The following is an 18,437-nucleotide window of genomic DNA, read 5'->3' as shown; positions in this document are numbered from 1 at the left end:
TTTGCTTCAAGCTTCGACAAAGTGCGGATGGTCCAGGAGTCCTGGAAAAGATGATTTAGGGGTGATGCTGGGATTTTTGACCAAAGAGTGATAAGCCGGAAAGGGACATAACCTCCAAAAAGACTTCTACAAGTATAGAGGAATAATCTGATCTCTGTGTTCACAGGAGGCAGCTATGGGCTTAGGATGCAGCAATAAAGATTAGTTTAGATATAGGGAAAATTATAGGAAGCTAAAAAAGCAGGAGCAGCCGTCTGGGAGGTGGGAAAGTGTCCTTCAGCAGAGGGGGTGCTGGAGAACAGCTTGGGTACATGGCTAAAAGGGATGTCCCAGGATGGACAAGATGGTCTTTGTAGACCTTTTCCAGCTGTTATCTATGACAACCTTTCAAACTGAACGGGACAGCAAAGGTGGCTCAAGAATAGGTCATTACTGTCAAGAAGCTGGAAGCACTGCATCAAATTTTGCTCTGGTAGATGCTCCAAACCTCTGAAATATATTTGAAAGGATCACCTGTAAGACAGGGGTTGAATCTTACATGCGTTTAATTTTTTTGTCAGTAATTCACATAGGAGAGTTTGCTGGTAACTTTTATCTCCTTAATCTTGTAAAAAAACCTTTGCATTTCCTGGATATCTTATGCCAAGGGTTACATCTTGTTCCTGGGTGTATTTCACAATTTCTAGGAGGCTGTAGAAAAGTGGCAGGAAAGATCTGAGTCTTGCAAAACTTTTCCTGAGAAGGGAGCCTGGAAAGCGTGGGGTTGTTATCCTTTGCGAGGTGCGAGATAAGAAAGCTGCCAGGGAAACAGCGCGTGCTGGAGGCAGATGTGGTGGACCCTGGTTGAGCGTGGTCCTGCCTCAAGGCCTCCCCTGCCCCCTGGGGTCCCTTCGTGCAGGGCTGAGCCACTCTCTGCTCTCACCCCTCTGCAGGAATCCTGTTCTCTGTGACCGTCATCGGGCCGGGGGTGGGCTTCATGCTGGGCTCCACCATGCTGCGTTTTTATGTTGACATTGACAAAGTCACTGGAGGTGAGTGAACGCGCCCTCGGAGAGCCAACCAACACCCTTCACCCTGCATCCCATTTTCTGAGCCATCCCAACCCCCAAGGTGCAACCTGTGGGGCAGGGGCTGGTTCCCTTTGCCAGCTCCCTCCTCTGTTAAATCACTTCCATCACCTGGGAATGCTTTGGGACCGGTCTCAGTGCTTGGGTGGATGGCCTGAATAAGTGGGTCTTTCCCACCCAACTCAGTGTCACACACACATCTGCAGGGTTAAACCTGGCCCCATGGCTGCTGGAATCCTGTATTTTAATCATCCTTCAGACCTGGGGTTCCCTCACTCCTGGGCTGCTGCCAGGTCTGGTTACAGAGATGCCCATCTGCATTATGCTTTTAGAGCAGACCTGATTTAAATTCTTTTATGAATTTTCTGCCATTTGCCAGCAACAGCAGCAGGAGCATTTTGCCGTCAGCCAGCACCAGGGAGGAGTGGGGATGTGGAGGATGAGCAAAACCCAGAGAGAAACTTGAAAGAGAAAGATGAAGGGGAGAAATAAGAGAAAAGTACAGGACCCTGAGACATGAAGAAGCAGAGGGAGGGTAGGATGGGAGGAAGGTTAAAAACAAATAGAAAAGAAATGCTGGATAAGGTAAGAAAGGAACAAGAAAGGGATTTCCTTTTCAAATGTCTCTTCCTGAGCCGTGCTATTAAAGCATTTGTAGTCATCTCCTTTTTGGCTGCTCTTGAATCTTGGCCTGGAAAACAAGAGGGTTTTCCCTGGTTATTAACGGAGCAGACACACATTATGCAGCTCAGCATTATCCTCACGTAAGGAAAGGACGATGGATCCCTTGATGGTGAGCAGACAGCATCAGCTCTGGAGCTGGATGAGCAGTGGGTGTCGACGCTACAGAGACGTTAGCTTTGGCTCCCTCCCAGAGCCTCTGTCTCATTCCTGCTCACTGCCTGCACCAGAGGTTTTTTCACCCAGACTTTGTCACTATATAGATTTATGATATTTGCACCTCAAGAGCACGCTCTAGTCTGGACACTGCCTCCTCCTATCAAGAGACGTCCAAGCTGCAGCCATCCATCCTCCTCAGCGGGTGAACCTTGGCGAGGTGTCTGCAGTCTCGCCTCACCTCTGAAGGATGAAGAAATGGGATTAGGGTCTGCTGTCTGCCCACACCCCGACGCTCAGTTCTTCTAAGCCATCTTCTGCAGATGGATGTTGAATGAGAAATGTGCCTGAGTAGCCAGAACTGGAGAACACCCAGTTTTAGAGCTATCTTCAGCCTGCCGGGAAAAGCTAGCGAGCTGTGGCTGCTTAATGCTAAATCTAATTTAACCTCACGTTTTCCTAGAAAAAAACTTGGTGTTTATTCAGGAAGGGATTTAAAATTCCAATTTGCTAAATGCATGGTGCAGGAGGGAGATTATCAAATTTCTTTAACCTATCGCTTGTTGCTTCCAGAGATGGGAGATTAGATGTGGTGGTATCCACCGCACCGAAATCCAGTAAACTGATTGCAGTTTTAATTGCACACCCCACCCCCACCCCAGTGAGAATAGCTCACTTCTGTTAAAGCTCACAGTTAAGGAAGAGGTTTCTGAGAGGACTCATTTCCTGGGATCGCTCATGAATACTATCTAACCACAGGTATCCCCTTTTTCTGTAGAAATATTTCTTGGTTCAGACTCACCCTGTTGTGAATTTGCATTCTGGCTTCTGCATATCCCGTTTTATTTATGCCAAGCACCCTCCCCACAGAAAATGTTATCTTTGGCTGAGTGCCCTGAGAACGACAGGAGAGGAGGCTGGGTGAACTGAAGGAAGACAGGCAGGAGAACGGGATATAATCCTCATTAAAGCATCTCTAAAGATTGGCTTCGTTGGCTGAGCTGCAAACCAGGCTGATGGACCAGGCTGGTGGGCACAGCTCTGGGGTCCAGGTCCTGCTGTGAACAGGGGATCCTTGTGTGGGTAGCCAGACTGTAAAAAAACTAAACCAGCGCTCTTGGATGCTGAAAGTTAACTGTAGTTAACTCCATTTTAATCTTAAGAAAGGATTTTCCCTTCTGTATTGACAGACATCATGACTTAATCCCCTTGAGAATTTCCAAGCCTTTTCACCACATGGGTATCCCTTCCCTTCAAAAGCTGTGATGGGGATTCTTTCCTCCTCCTTTCCAGCTCTAGGACATCCCTGTCCCAGTTGTCTCCATCCGAAGGGCTGAGTGGGTTTTTAGACACCCTGGTGATAATTAAGAATGAAATGTGATTTAGCACTGTGGGATGAGTCAGGTGCAAATACTGCTCAGACCCCAGAACTGATGGCCCCCAGGTTGGGAGCCACCAGTTTAGAGTTGGCTGATATTTGGGATGACGGGGGCCACCCATCCCTTTGGTGCTCTGAGGTCCTTCCATTCACCTTTGATTTAATGCCCATTTCTCCACTTGTGTTGCAGATGAAGTCCAGCTCACGAACAAAGACCCACGGTGGGTCGGTGCTTGGTGGCTTGGTTTCCTGGTCGCAGCCAGTCTCGTGGCCCTGTCTGCGGTGCCTTATTTCTTCTTCCCACGGGAAATGCCGAAAGAGGTAAGAGAGGTGCTGCAGGTGCCCTTTTGGCATCACACACGAATACCTCACGTATTTATATGCCTGTTCCTCCCTCGCTGCCGGCATTAGTTGCTGCATCCATGGGAAACACGAGGATGGAAGTGGTCGTGCAGTTTATAGCTGCATCCCAAAATCAGATGTGAGCTGTGGTTTGCTCTCAGCTCCCGTGTCAGAGGCTCCTGTGTGCTGAGCAGGTGCTTAGTGAAACCCAGTGTGGTGCCAGCAGCTTAATGGATGTGATAATTTCCTTGGTGGGGCACTTAAGTAGTGCCTGTGTGTTGATTCCTCTGCATGGGAACATATAGCAGTGGGCAAGCTCTGTGTGGTTCTCACAGCCACCCTCCTGGCTCACCTGGAGGTGGGACTCCTTGCCTTCCCCAGGGAAGCAACGGTCCTGCTCCTTCTGCTGCATCTTGTTTGGGCCAAAACCCTTGTTTCCCTTCAGGAGGAGCCACGTGTGCTGATGACATCGGTCCTAGGTCATAGAAAATATGAATAACGCATCAGGAGCCTTCCCTTAGAAGGGGATTGGACCCCGGGAGTGTTTGAAATACTGAGACTGGAGGGTGGTTTGTCTCATTTGCACTGTAAAAGCCCCTTTTCATCACGCACAGTCCAAGGGCCTCGGGGTTAGCTGCTGCTCCAGCACCCAGCTTCACCCATCTCCTCTTCTCACTGTGACCTCTTTGCTGGCCAAGAGGATTTTAGACACTTTCCAGCCCCTAAACCCCCTGGCTCATCCACAGAGATAAGTGGCAGGGAAAAACCTTTAGCAGCCTGTTATTGCAAGCCAAACCGATGTCTCTCTGCCTGCGGTTTGCTCAGGGGATGCTTGTCCGTGGCTCTTGCTGGAGCCCGTTGGTGGGACAGTACTTTGCTCTGTGCTTACTACCAGGGTTTTTGCTTCTCTGGAGCCCTTCTGAGTGCTTCAGTGCTCATGCCAAGATGTGAAACAGCTTGCGAGCTTCCCAAGCGCTTCGCTGGCTTCGAGTCCCAGTTTTCTGGCAACTGGCGTGTCGTGAGGAATAATACAAAACAAATTGTTCTTTTAGAGGAGGCAGCATGCTATGGTTTTGAATGATATTGAAGTCGCTGGGACGCCCTTAGGAGGTGAAATTGAGCTCATCTCAATGTCTTGGCCATGCTCTAGCCTGTGTAATTGTCTTTCACATGTATTTTACCTTGGGGCAGCATTGAAACTTTCTTGTCTAAACAAGTCCATGCACTGTCTGGTGCAGAATAATTCTTCATTTCTCCTGCCCTGCCTGAATTTCCACAGGAATGAGTGATTCTTAGGGAGATTTGGGTTTCACCTGCCTGCAAAAATATGACCTGTTGTACCAGTTGCACTTCTGGGGATATAATAAACTCCTGGGTATATATGCTGTGAGGTTTGCAAAGGTGCTGCGGTCCTGCGAGGTAATGGGGTGGAAACTGCTCAGCGCTTTGTAGGATGAGGGCAATACTGAATGCAATGTGCCTGATTTATCCTCGTGAAGCTTGGTTCGCTTTAGAGTCATTATGGATGATCTATATTAGCAGAACCTGCTCAGTGTGCAAGGGTGGCACTCTCCATCTCAGGAGAAAGGTTCTTTATTAGGGCTGATGGGAATATTAATTTCATAAACAGCTTTTGAGAGAAAATAATGTACTTCAAACTAAAACAACTGCACTTTTTTTGCAAGGGCTGCACTCTGATCAGTCTGAGCAGTTTTGAAGAGTTTAAGGAAGGATTGGTTGGATGTTGATTTGAAAAAGCAGCAGGAAGGTTTCACCCTGTTCTACCGGCTGATACCTGTGGGGAATGTTCCCACCTAGCCGAGCATCTATTTATCCCTTTCCAGCCCAGACCTTCTTGAATTTCTCCCATTTCCCCCAGAAATCTTTTGGAAACTACTTACAGTAAAAAATAATAATAGGAAAATAATCTAAGTGATGGCAAAATTCTACTCCCCCTTTCAGGATGGGAGATGCCAGGGCCAGCTGAGCCATCTTGTGCCTGTCCCATGGGGGTATCAACACCACCAGCAGCAGCAAGGGGCCCTACTTTAAAAGAAAAAGCCTTTTTAGAAACTTTGCCAGATGCTGTTGTGGGTAAAACATCTGTCTGCTGTGGGAGCACTCAAACCTTTGTAAGAAATCTGCATTATCACGGTGATTTTCTGTAGATACAGCAGGAAAAAAGTATGAATCAGTTTCTCTTGCTTGCTCATGGAGTAAATCAGTGTTCGGCTGTGGGTATAAGGGTTTTGCATCATGAAGGGCAGCCTCCTTTCTTTCCACTGAGCTGGAGGAAGCAGCATATCTCAGGTCACCGAATTACTGCCGTTGAGTTTGCTAGAGCCATGGTTCCCCTCCAAAAGAACATCAGCCAGGGCTACATTGCAAAACCTTGCAGAAGGGATGGGTAGAGTTGGTAAGACACGCAACAATAGGAAGGAAATGTGTGTCTCCAGGCACAAAGTTCAGTGCCGGTAAAACGTTGACCCCAATTTTGCCTTCCTTTGCCTCAACTGGAGCAGCCACCCTTTCCTGGTGGGTCCCCGGCGCTGCGGTGGCTCATGCTGTGGCTTTAGGGTTGCTTCCAGGTTTCCTCTCACAGCACAGAGCAAAGCTGTTGGTTCTTCTTGTGCTGGGCTCTGGTTGGGATGGAGAGGGGGAGATGCGGCGTTGCAGTGAGGAAAGGTGGGACCTCCGCGGTAGCACGAAGGCTCATCCCCAACACACTGCAGAGGGGAAGGGAGGGATGAGGTCAATGCGGGGTTTTACAGACCAGCAGATCAACAGGAACAGCCATTGTGATAACCTTTGGGTCAACCCTGTCTAAATACAGCCGCAGCTTCAAAAATGGTCAGCATTTCCTTGGCTGCCTTCAGTTTCAGGGTTTCTGCCTGTCTGAAGCAGGAAAAAAGCAATCAGCAGCAGAGCATCCACAAGCTGCAAGCACTTGAAGGCATCCACTGGGCTTTTCCACCATGTTTGTAAAGCCCCAGCACAGTATTTTACCCACAGCAAATAGGAAAAGCACAATGTGCTCTGTCCACAGAAGAAGCTGAGATGTTTCTGCACCACCAGCTGTGGGCATCATTTCTGGAGGCCAAAAAGGAATTTCAGGTGCCCCAGGTCAAGCTGTCCTTGGGCCACTTGCTGTCTGCAGACCTCTGGGACCACACACGTCTCAGTAGATGAAGGGGCTGCCTGGGAATAGCGTGCCCACACCAAGTTGTGGGAACATTTCCCCGCTGCAGAGTCCACCAGATGAGATCACAGCAGCAAAGACTGGCCCGTGGCTCAATCCTGCTCACTGCTGAAAGCACTATTTCTTTTCTCTGATTCTCATAATACCTTCATTTTCCTTTCTTTCTCCTGCCTCACCCTATGCAAATCATCTGGGCCCTTGGTGGTTTCTCCAGACCAAGGACCATCCTTCTCACTGGGTATCATCCAGCAAATGCTGAAAAACAGCACAACCCTCTGTCTATTTGGAGACTTATTTGCCTCCCCCCATCAGCCAAGACAGATCTAGATTATTTATTCTACATCCACATTTCAGCTTCACCTTTATTTGATAGCTTCTTTCTTTGAAGTTCCTGGAATGGCTTGTGCACTTAATGTTAACATTAATGATAATGAGAGTTCTTTCTTTTGATCTTTTTTCATAAATCAGTCACTCCAGACTCGGAACATTTTTATTTCTCTGCTTTGATACTTGTCAGTAAGTTTCTATCACCAAAGTAGTGTGAATAATCCTATTTGAGGGACGATCACAGCAAAGCTATAAAGTTGTCAAGATCTCAGGCAGGGGATGAGCAGATGACGCTGTTACTGGACAAACTGTTTCCAGTCAGGACTAGTCTTTTTTCCAATAATTCCAGTTTAATTAATGAGCCTGAACCATTTCTTGGGGTTGTGTCCTGGATTGTGGCAAACTACAGCCTTTGAGCATTTTCCAGTTGCTGAGGAGCCAAAGTTGAGCTTGTGCTTTACCATCTGTCGGCGATGTTATCGTATCCCAACCCACGCAGTGGTATTCTGTCTGCTAAAGGCTTTCCCAGCTCTCTGGGTGACATGAAAAGGGCTTGAAAAGGTGAAAGGAGCTCTCAGGAGCATCTTAAACAGCAGCAGGAGCACTGCCCTTGCTCAGCATTTCTCATTTGCGTGACCTGTCTTGTACACTCAATTATCTCGCGGTTCAGGTTTCGTTCTGTGACACTCCAAAGTCACGTAGAACCAAACATCCCCCAAATGCCGTACAAAGGGGGTGAGTGACACTTCCTCCTCGCCCTGACAAAGGCTCTCCTGTAATGTCAGCACATGTCATCTGCAAACAGATGCCTCATGAGAAAGCTCAGATGGATTTTTATGGGAAGCAGGTCTGCACATCCTGGTCGTGTCCAAGCCCTGGCAGCTCCTGTTCGCTGTCACGCGATCCCCTCTGGATACCAGTCCATCTCATCACTGCTTTCCTCCTAAGCCTCATTGGTAGGTTTCCAAAACTTATTTCTCTGCATGTTGCAAAGCTTTGTCTTATCTCCAGTCTATACTTTACTCTTTAGTTGGTTATTCTGATCCTGATTAAATGTTTTTTCCTAACTGTTGCTCTATTGGTGTGGTTATAGAAAGCCTTCCTTTAGCTGGGCGAGGGAGGCTAACTAGTCCTCTGCTGCCAAAGAGCTTCTCCATCCCAGCAGCCCTGCTTGTCACCCATCCCAGCCACAAGATGGTTTTCCCAGTGCTGCACTGGTCTGGATCTGGTCTCCAGTGGTGGTGCAGCAGGGTCTGCGTTCCCCCAGCTCTTCTGGAAACACCATCCTCGGTTCTTCCTCACATCATACTTACTCCTTCCATGGCTGCACCATATGCTTGTGCAGAGATAGACCCAGAGCTACTTGTCATTCTCCTCTCATTTCCAACACTTCCAGCTGTGCAGCAGAAATTGTTTTAAACCCTAAGTGCATGACTGTGCCCTTTGCACTAGGTTTGGTTCGGTTTCTGTCATTTCAGCCCTCTAGTTGCCTACTTTTTCCTATATGGTGTCCCAGCCCACTCTGTAGGGACAATTCCCACCTTCCTTCTCCTCTGCAGACTAAGTAGGACATGTCTTCTCACTATGCCAAGGGGGTTACTGAAAATATTAGCTACAGCTTCTGTGCCAAACCACAAAGGAAGCCACCAGCACCTCTCAGCAGCTCAGTACATCACACTGGGATGCTCCGTTCTCTTGCTCCTATTTATCCATGTTGTCTTTACTCTCCTAAGTTTCACATTTAGCTAATGGTTACTCATTTGGTGCTGCATATTCTGCTTTGCCCAGTCTGCAGGTATTACATCTACTGCATTCCCTTTATTTATTTAAACACTGGTGGTGTTGAGGAAGGAGAATAGGCTGCTGCTGATCCATCAGTCTCTAACCCAAGGTAGTCCATCCATCTGGGGGACATGTGAGTTCCAACCAGAAGAGATGAGCAGGATGATGCCTCTTTTGTGTTAAGTCCGTCATCTTCATCCTTCCAGTACTTAAAGGGGGCTACAGGAAAGCTGGGGAGGGACTCTTGATCAGGGGGGTAGGGATAGGAGGAGGGGTAACAGTTTTAAACTGACAGAGGGGAGATTTAGATGAGATCTAAGGAAGAAATTCTTCCCTATGAGGTTGGTGAGGCCCTGGCACAGGTTGCCCAGAGAAGCTATGGCTGCCTCCTCCCTGGAAGCGTTCAAGGCCAGGTTGGACGGGGCTTTGGGCAACCTGGGCTAGTGGAAGGTGGCCCTGCTCATGGCAGAGGGGTGGAACTGGATGGTCTTTAAGGTCCCTCCCAACCCAAACCATTCAGTGATTCTGTGATCTCAAAGCTTCATGTGTGGCACTTCAACTGGGAAAAATGCACAAATGAGGTGGAAAGGAACCATGCTTCTTCCTTGATGTTGCCAATGGGGGAGGTGGAAGGAGCAAGGTCATCTCCTGTGGGCTGGGATGGAGAGCCTCGCAGAGGCTAGGAGGTGAAATCCTTTGCAGAACAGAGGAGGTGGATTTCTGGAGCTGTTTCACAGCGGGGCTGGAGAGACGTGAACTGTGGGAGTGCTCAGGGCATGCAGCAACTTGACGGCTCTGTGGTGGCCCTGCAAAGTGCTTCTGCCGGGTTTTTCTGATGGGGAACATATCCCCTGTCATCTGTACAATATCTCTGGATTTTACTTTCAATTGTCCTGCTGGATAATCGGAGCAGACACTTGAGGAAAGGGGGGAATGCTGAGCTGGACATGCAGCTCCATCCTGGAGGAGATGTATGTGGCAAAGCAGAGGGTTAAGAAGTCACCCCCCATTTCCCAGGGCAAACCCATCTATCTGGGCAGTACCTCAAGCTGTGCAGTGAGGAGCCAGCAAGTTTAGGACCACAGCGTGCAGGCGGGATCAACTTGTTTCATCCTAAAAAGCACCTGGTGCACAGTGGCAGGAGAGGCCTGCAGGCGTGGAGAAACCTTGAAAAGGATGTGTTTGTGTCCTGGCTACATATGTCCATCTCAAATGTTTGGGAATCAGCGTTGCTGCTGGAGGTGGCATTGCTTGGCAAGGTCCAGGCAACACCTGTCCCTCCAGTCCTGAAGCAGAAGGTTTGTGATGAGGAGAAGCTCCTGGGGCTAAAATGCAGATGGGACCTCTCCTGCCCTGCCCTGAGGATACCCCATGGATGCCGGTGCTGCTCTCGGCTACATCACAGGATTGCACCAGCATGCCTGAGCCTGCAAGGAGCCTTCTGCCCTTCTCTAGGGTTGCTAGGGACTTCCCAGCCCGTGGAGGGTATTTTCAGGGTGTAAGCAGCTGACAGCTCTGTCTGGAGTTGTCCCCAGGGGTCCCAGAGGAGGTCGCAGGTCCAGGGTGGTGGGATGGTGCTGGGGCAGCAACTCGACCCTTCTGTGTAGGCAGAGACATTGTGCAACAGCGCTGGGGAAGCGAAAAATAACTTCTCCAGTTTCTGTCTTGGGACAGATTGCCTGCATTTATCCAAATCCTCCCACGTTTATTCAGCAGCGACCTGGTGCGCTTCCAGTGCACACGAAAAGCTGAAATGAAAATAACTGATGGGGAACTCTCTTAAATGCCTGCTCCAATTTGGGTTATCAGTTAATGGGGAAAGGTTAAAGAGCAGGAGCAGGGAAATCTAAGTCTTTGTTTGGAAACCTTTGTTCCTGGGGCTGCGATGCTCTGAGGCTGCCTCATTAAAGCTCCTAAAGCACCAGCAAACCCAGTCTAGACAGGGCATTATCTGGGGAGTAACTGGGGGCCAAGGGGCAGGGCGTGGTGGTGCCACTGGCATGTTACAGGAATGGGCTGGTCCCTACCTTCAGATTTTCCCCAGGGAGCTTTAAAGCAGGCACAAACAGTGGCTAAAAATAATCATCCCATTTCGGTGAGCAAGGTGCCTGCTGGCTGGTTATTTTAACATTCGAGGAAATAGGGCCCCTGGTGGGACCTACACTTGCTGGAAGAGGCATAATGAAGTGTTTGTAAGGAGCATGACCTTGTCAGAAGGAAAAGAATTCTTTTTTCAAGCTATGAGGTTTTACATTTAGTTTGTTTAATATGAAAATACCTTCTCTGACCTTATTTTTCACTGAGCTGGGAGCGCCAGGTTCCACACAGCCAGAGGGAAACTCTGCAGAAGCCTCAGATTAAGCAAGGAAAACCCCTCTGTCATGGAGAAGGTCATTTATCCCTTTTTCCAGTGGTGTATTGGAATAAAACAAGACCACCAGCACCTCTGGCTGCCCTTCTCGCAGGTGCAATAGCAGGAGGGTGAAAGCAGGAGCCTGGCTCGTAGGCAAGCTGCCTTCGTTTGCCTTTCCTTCCTAGCAAGTCCAGGGCTCAGCCCTGCTCAGTCATACCTGAGGTGTTCACGTCCGTGCAGGGAAACGGGGGCTTTCCCCAGGCTGAGGTCAGGTTAGAGGTACTCTTCCTAATGCAAAGCGTGAGGGAGTTTCATTCTCCTTCCTCAAAAGCCTGTTTGCCTCCTCCCTCTCCCCACCACTCTTGAAGTGACAGCGATAGATAAAATCCCGTTGCAAAAACATGAGATGCATCAAGAGCCCATTCACCAGGGGATGTGCAACCAGGAAATTTAAGTCCTTTAAGGAACCTGGAAAATCCAAGCGTGGGGGGCATTTTGCAAGATGTTGCTCACATATTTTTGTTTTTCCTTGGCATGATGCTGCGGCAGATGGCCGGGGTAGTGCTGAGCAACCATCCTGTGTTATTGCACCTACCGACTCTGGCTTGCCAAATCGTCTGCTCTGAGTAATGCTAAAATCCCCTGCGGCAGGAGGACAGCATCATCAGCAGGGCTTGAGCATCTCTGATGGCAGAGCCAGCATCGTTCACCTCCCTGCCCGCAGTCAGCGGGCAGGATTTGTGCCGGTCCCTCTGCACCTTGCTTCCGCTGCGTGTGAACGTGCCTGTTTCATCCCAGAGGAATGCATTTCCTGATCCTTTCAGGCAGCAAAAAAATAGATCAGGGGACCAAGCCAGCATGTAGAGAGGAGTTTTCCTCCTTCTCAAGGGCTTTGTTCTATGTGCAGACAGCAGCTGCTCCTCGGGTGGGTGCTAAGCCAGCAGATGCGCACAGAAATGTCCCGCTTGCAAGGGTCACGCTCACGCAGAGGCATCCTGGACTGAGGAATTTTGGGGGATTTGGGTTGTTTTTTTTTTTTTTTTTGGATGTGCAGACAGTGTCCAGAAGACTGTTAACTCTCCAAAGTACAAACAGCTGGTTGCTGAGAAAGCCACAGTCAGTAACAGCTTGAAAGTATTTTTGGAAAACACTGCAGTTAAGAGCAGAGAGAAAAGACCCTGTAACCTAATTGAAAAGTGAAAGGAAGCTGGATTTTATCTTTGCATTTGAAAAAATATATTAAACCCTGAACTCTAGCAATAAAAACCACAAAAGAAGTTTTATCACTTTTGCCTTGTAGAGGCTCTTCAAAAAGGGATCATGGCATCCACAGCACGGGGCATTTTGACCTCTCCGATGTTTAATAATCAGTCATGGTTTCAAAGAAAAAGAGATTATTTTAGCCAAAGAGCTGTCCAGTTCTTTCTGTGAATTAAGACCATCTAATTTCTGTTGAATTAACTCATTTGTCTGACTCATATTAAATTTGTGTCAAGAGTTGCAACAGCATTGTTGCTGAGCTGATGTGGGATGTCAGGGACGGGGCTGCTGGCTCTGTCCTTCTGACTAAAAATATGCTGTGGTTTCCCGTGAAAACCATACTCCCACAGAACACTTTCTGCTATTACACACGTATAGTAACACATCTAATCTAATTAACGCCCTCCATCCAGTGATTCCCCTAAAAGCCTGCAGAATAGGGGATGGGATGGGCATCCAAGAAATCCTCCCCTCCCTTGGCCTTCTGCTTGCTGGTGGGATGTTGGACACTTGCCTTGGGCATGCAGTCATCTAATGAGGCTGGGATGGACCTCAGGTGATCCAAGCCCTTCATCTTCCACCTCTCCTCTTCTGCCAGCACCGCTTTGCTTTTGAGCAGTGGCAGTGTGACAGTGGGGGCACGGATCCTGCCAGCACCTGGGTTAGTGTCCCACAGAGCTGTAAGCACCAGCTGAGGCTATATTAAGCAGAGAGGCTTGGACCTATCTGACCTTCAGCTGCAAAGTGTTGCTCCCCTGAATAGAGAAGGAACAAGGAGAGGGAGCTGCAGAATCTGTTCCCTTCTGTGGACCAGGATGGGAGAGGATGTCCCTTTTATACTGCTGCTGTGCAGTGAATAAAAGAAATTAAAAGCATTAAAGAGAATAGAGGTTGCTAGAATTCAGCTGGGATTTCCAGGAGCAGGAGAAGAATGGGAAGGGGCTGGGGGAGGTGAGGGGTTTGCATCTGTTCCCCATGCCCCCCTGTACATCCCTGCTTCAGGTGGCTCTGGGTCAACCCCTCTCAGCTTAGGAGGTGAAAAATATTTTATCTCCATCCCAGACCCCCTCTTTGCCTGGATCTTTCCCCTCTCCAGTTGCTGCCCACTCTCCTTGCTGGTAACAGGGGCAAAGGCACCCGCACAGCAGCTTGTTACGGTACACACGGAGACACAGGGAAATGCTCATCCTCCACCCAAAACCAGTGTCCAAATCTGCTGGGGGTGGAGGTCTAGGTGCATCGCTCCTTGGGTTCCTGCGCCTGCTTTCCCTGAAAACAGGGGCAAAACAGACTTTCTGGGGAAGAAAAGCATCTCCCCAAGGGTATCCATCTTTCCTGATGAAAACGCTTACACCCCCTGAATTTCCATATTCACATGAGCTGAATTTCCAAATTCATGTGAGCTGAACACATTTATTCACATGTGCTGTACCTGGGTAATGGCCCAGCTCGGTATTTATTTAAATGTGATTCATTACTGTTGGGAAAGAGAGGAAAGTTGGCTCTTATCCCTGTAGCGCAGACATCTGCGAGGATGCTGTCAGCCCCATCTTTGACCCGACAGTGCGGACACAGAGCAGCAGCCATGGGCAGGAGGACATCTGCCCGTCACAACCCACGCTGGGCACGCACAGTGCTGGCTAAACCCAGAAACATTGCAAACTCCGTCTGCAAGAAGCACGGGCTGCTCTCTGTTATGATTCGGGAGAGAAAAAGTGAGTTGAGTGGAAACTTTGGCATGGTCGGTGCAGACAGCCTCTCGTCTGTCCCCAGGTGGCGAGTGGGAAGGAGAGCAGCAGCAAGAAGAGCAAGGATGTGCTCAGCCAGCTCAGGTCGAGATCCGAACACGTGCAAAGCCTCTCTCTAACCCAGTTCATCAAACGTAAGTGTGTGCATCCCCTGCCTCCCACGTACAGGGTTTCTCTGCTTGCACAAACATTTATCCTGGCAAGGGGCAGGTTGCAATGCTGGTAAGAAAAAGGGATGTTCCTCCCTGTGCTCAGCTACCTCCTAGGTAAGCCCTCAAGATGCAACTTAGGTGTTCTGCTGGGTTTAATTAGATCTGCAGATCTCTTCTGCTCACAGCAGATGCTTGCCATCAAGTCCAGGCTACCCTGCTCCACCTCAGGCTGATCAAAACACCTGGGGTTGGTAGTTCTCAATGTTGTGGGGCTTTATGGCTCATCTGGGCAGTGGCAAACAGGTCAAAACCTCATTGGAGCCCAAAGCCAGACAGGAAAGAGGGGTGCAAGGTGTGAGCCCGGAGCAGAGCCATGGGAAGGGGAAGACCCACTTGGTTAGAGGGGGGTTTGCAGCTTGGGTGCACCCAGCTGCTATTGCTCAGCTCCCAGGTCATAGCAAGAATCAGACCCCCAGCAGGACTGGCAGCTTTTTGTCCCCCAAAACCTTCTCAGAGCCCCTCTTTCAAGGCTGGTGACAATATCCGAGCCAAGCTGCCCTCCCTGTCCCACCAAGGATGGTCGGCGCTGCCTGGAGCCAGGGTCTGAGCAATTAAAATCAGAGGCGTGTTTGTACAGGATGATCTTAATCCAGTGCAATTAGCTTGTTTAGAAACGAGCAGGCTCTTTGTGCTGAAGGGAATCAGCTGGGCTTTCGTCTGTAGCTCAGACTGCTCAGGGTTGGGTTTTTTGAAGGAAATACTCTGTACTTTGGCAATTACTTAAGAAAAGTGACCCCCTGAAGTCAATGCATGTCAGCTTCCTCCATATTTCCTGAATATTATCCCTTTAATTTATTGTAAATTCTCTGTTTTATTAAGGTCAGGGCAGGGCAGGCACAGCCAGACAAGCGTGGGCAGGTTTTTATTCTGCTGGTTGCACCATTTGCTCACTAGCCTCATGCTAAATTAGAGGAGCAAGACGGGGGTTTATTCCCCTGCTGACCTTGTTGCACTGTCATTTAGAAAACCCGCGTGATGGAAGTGATTGCGTGGGAGCAGATTTATAGCGCTCAGATGGGATTTTCACACCGACACTCTGCTCTTTGCCTCTGATAAATGAATAAAAATGAGCTCCCTGCTCCTGGGTGAGAGGAGGAAATATCTTACCTCTGCTCGAGCTGCAGGTTTGGCTCGGGGCTTGCATCAGGTCTGCTGTTGTCAGGGCTGCGGGAGCTGTGCTAATAAATTCATTATTTCTGAGAATTTATGCCCTAAAGCCCAATTCTGAAAAAAATGAAGTGTCTGTATTTTCTGTCAGAAGAGCCATCTTGCTGAAATCACCGTGATTTCTAATTACAAAACTGGTTTTAGAGCCAGAAACTGGATGGTAGCTAATGTGTGATGGTGTAGATGGGGACCATTTGGGTGAAGTCTGAAGACTTTAGTGCTATCTCATCTACGGGTCACTGGAAGGAGAATTTTATCTCCCATTTGTGACTCTCCTGTTTATTTTGTTTCTTCGGTCTGTCACCAAGCATTCTTTTCTCTCTATTTTTACTATTCTTTTCTATATGATAATTTATCAGTGTTTGGAGATTTTCCAGCCTGAATCAGCTTGCAATTTTATACCTTCTGTTGTTTAAAAAGAGATACATGTGATGGAGAAATGCTGTAGGACAATCTGGCCCCTGTACCATGTTCATAGTGAGCCTTTTTTACACCACACTCCAGTACAAAAAGATGACCTGGCTCCTGAAGGAGAGGGGTCCTATTTTGCTGCTCTCAGCAGGCTGGAACTGATGGGATTGTGCTGCGAAATCTTTGAGTTGTACCTCTTTGGTTTTTCTGATTGCATCTGGGATCTCTGCATGCAGCGTGGGTAGCAGGAGCCCACTCCACAGAAAGGCAGGAGATGGGCATTTAGGAGATGAGCAGTGCCAATCCACCAGCAGGAACAACACAAAGCAGATTCCTATAATATCTTACAAGAGAAATAGCAGCCTGTATATTAATTCAGTCTTACACTCACAGGTTTATTTTGCTTGTAAAAAATATATTAGTTTTATGGGGAAGGGACTAAGCCTAATGGTGATGATGGCTATTGGCAAGAAGTGGATTTGACCTCATGTTCTTGCTGGTTCATCTGGATCTCAAGGGGAACTTTTACAGATGGTCCCCTCCCCAGAGCTGCCTGGTACTTCAGTGCTGTCCCTGGGACAGGCAGCCCCAGACCTGCCCAGCGTTGATGGCGATGGGTCTCCTGTTCAGGGTGGGATGAAGGTCGTTGATAGCTATGGGTTCCCTGTTGGGGGTGGGATGAAAGTCACTGATGGCTATGGACCCCCTGTTCAGGATGAGATGAAGGTCACTGATGACTATGGACCCTGTGTTCGGGGTGGGATGAAGGTCACTGGTGGCCATGGGCCCCCTGTTCAGGGTGGGATGAAGGTCACTGATGACTATGGACCCCCTGTTGGGGATGGGATGAAGGAAAGCATTAGGATACCAGCAGGGACTGGATCAAACAGGGACTGCACAAGATATCAGATTTTTCCACGTGATACTTCAGTCCTGTTCCTCCCATGTTCCTCTTAAGTCCTCCCTCTGTTTGAGGTGTCTGAACACACTTGAGGTGTTCAAATACCTCAGGTAGGTTGTAAATGGCCCTGGAGATTAGGGCCGTGCTTTGTTATTTGGCTCATCTACAGCTCTTCATCCACTTTCAGTTAGAAGATCCTTTGCACCTTTGGAGTTGGGTCTGCCCAAACAAAGCACTTGGGGTTGGAGTCAGTTGAGTCAACACTTGGATAACTGCTTCATCACTAGTGTTAAAGCCTTTTGCAAACTAGCCTCGAACTTCACGTGGGCCACCCATGTGGAATGGCTGCAAACCTGGCCCAAGCCTGGGGGAAACTCCGGGTGAGAAAGGCACTGCCTGGGTAGGCTGCGGTTCAGCAAAGTGCTTGAGGCTGCTCCTTGAGCAGAGTAAGGCTGAAGAGTGCCTTTAAGAGTTCATCATTTCCTTAAGGGCTTGGCAGAGGCAAGCCTTAAATTATTAAGATGACATGGAGGAGGAAGATGTTCAGAAATGCTGTTTAGTCACTTATTTCAGCTTAAATGATGCAAAATGAAGCATGATTATGGAGAAGGAAATGCGTTTTGTCATTTGTTCTGTTGCTTCAGTGCACATGGAGATAACTCAGAGCAAAATAAGGCTTGCAGGAATTTTTGCAGTTTACTTGGAACAAAAAGAGGATGAGTTAGAGCCCATCCCATGAGGTGCTTCATGTTCTCCATTTCTCTGGAAGCCACTGGGCTTTAATTCTTTCTGGGGCAAGGTGTGATGAGCAGAGAGCAGACTGCAAAGCCCTGGGAGCTCTGCTTCAAGGACAGGAAGAGCTTTTCCATCCACAATCAGCAATAACAGGATGGAGCTGTGTACAGGATAAATACCGAGGCAAAGCACTGGGGACATTTCCAAACAATGAGGTCAATTACCCAAGAAGGGAGCAGGCTCCACTTGCTGGAATTATTCAAAAGTAGGAAAGTCAAAACACTGTAGGGAATGATCTTGGCTCTTGCACAGATGCTCTGCGTGACATTGGGTTGCACCCTGCTCCTCGTACACACAAAATGCTCCTTTTGCAGGCATTGGACCTGCTCACAGTAATCAAGAAAGTAGGATTTAGCTAGCCTGAAGTAATTTCCATTGCTAATTTCTAGGCTTCTGTTGAAAACACCTGGGAGGATGTGCAGCTTCTGTTGCACATACTGGGAATTAATCCATTAAAGGTGATCCTCAAAGCAATTAAAACACTGAGCTTGTGACTTGTTTGTTTCTCTACGGTGCCTAAAGATGGTTTCAAGGATATTTTTTATCATTATTTTAAATTTTCTACTTGCTTTTGTTATCTGCCCTTCTTCTTCTCTAGAGTTGTAAGGAAGATCGAATTAGGAATGAGATGGTGATTGCAGAGGATGGCAATCTTGCT

General features: G+C 48.5%; 1 protein-coding gene across 1 annotated transcript in view; it reads left to right on the top strand.

Annotated features, from left to right (window-relative positions):
• SLCO2B1 (solute carrier organic anion transporter family member 2B1) overlaps nt 1–18,437 on the top strand; it is a 63,473-nt gene that overhangs the window by 27,308 nt on the left and 17,728 nt on the right. Inside the window, exons 6-8 of the mRNA XM_074860602.1 lie at nt 933–1,031; nt 3,473–3,603; nt 14,319–14,427. Coding sequence (XP_074716703.1) covers nt 933–1,031; nt 3,473–3,603; nt 14,319–14,427 — 339 coding nt within the window. The remainder of the gene's footprint in view (nt 1–932; nt 1,032–3,472; nt 3,604–14,318; nt 14,428–18,437) is intronic.

Source organism: Strix uralensis, chromosome 2, assembly GCF_047716275.1.
Source record: "Strix uralensis isolate ZFMK-TIS-50842 chromosome 2, bStrUra1, whole genome shotgun sequence".
Taxonomy (NCBI): domain Eukaryota; kingdom Metazoa; phylum Chordata; class Aves; order Strigiformes; family Strigidae; genus Strix; species Strix uralensis.
The sequence above is the reverse complement of the archived record's forward strand: the minus strand, read 5'-3'. Positions and strand labels throughout refer to the sequence as shown.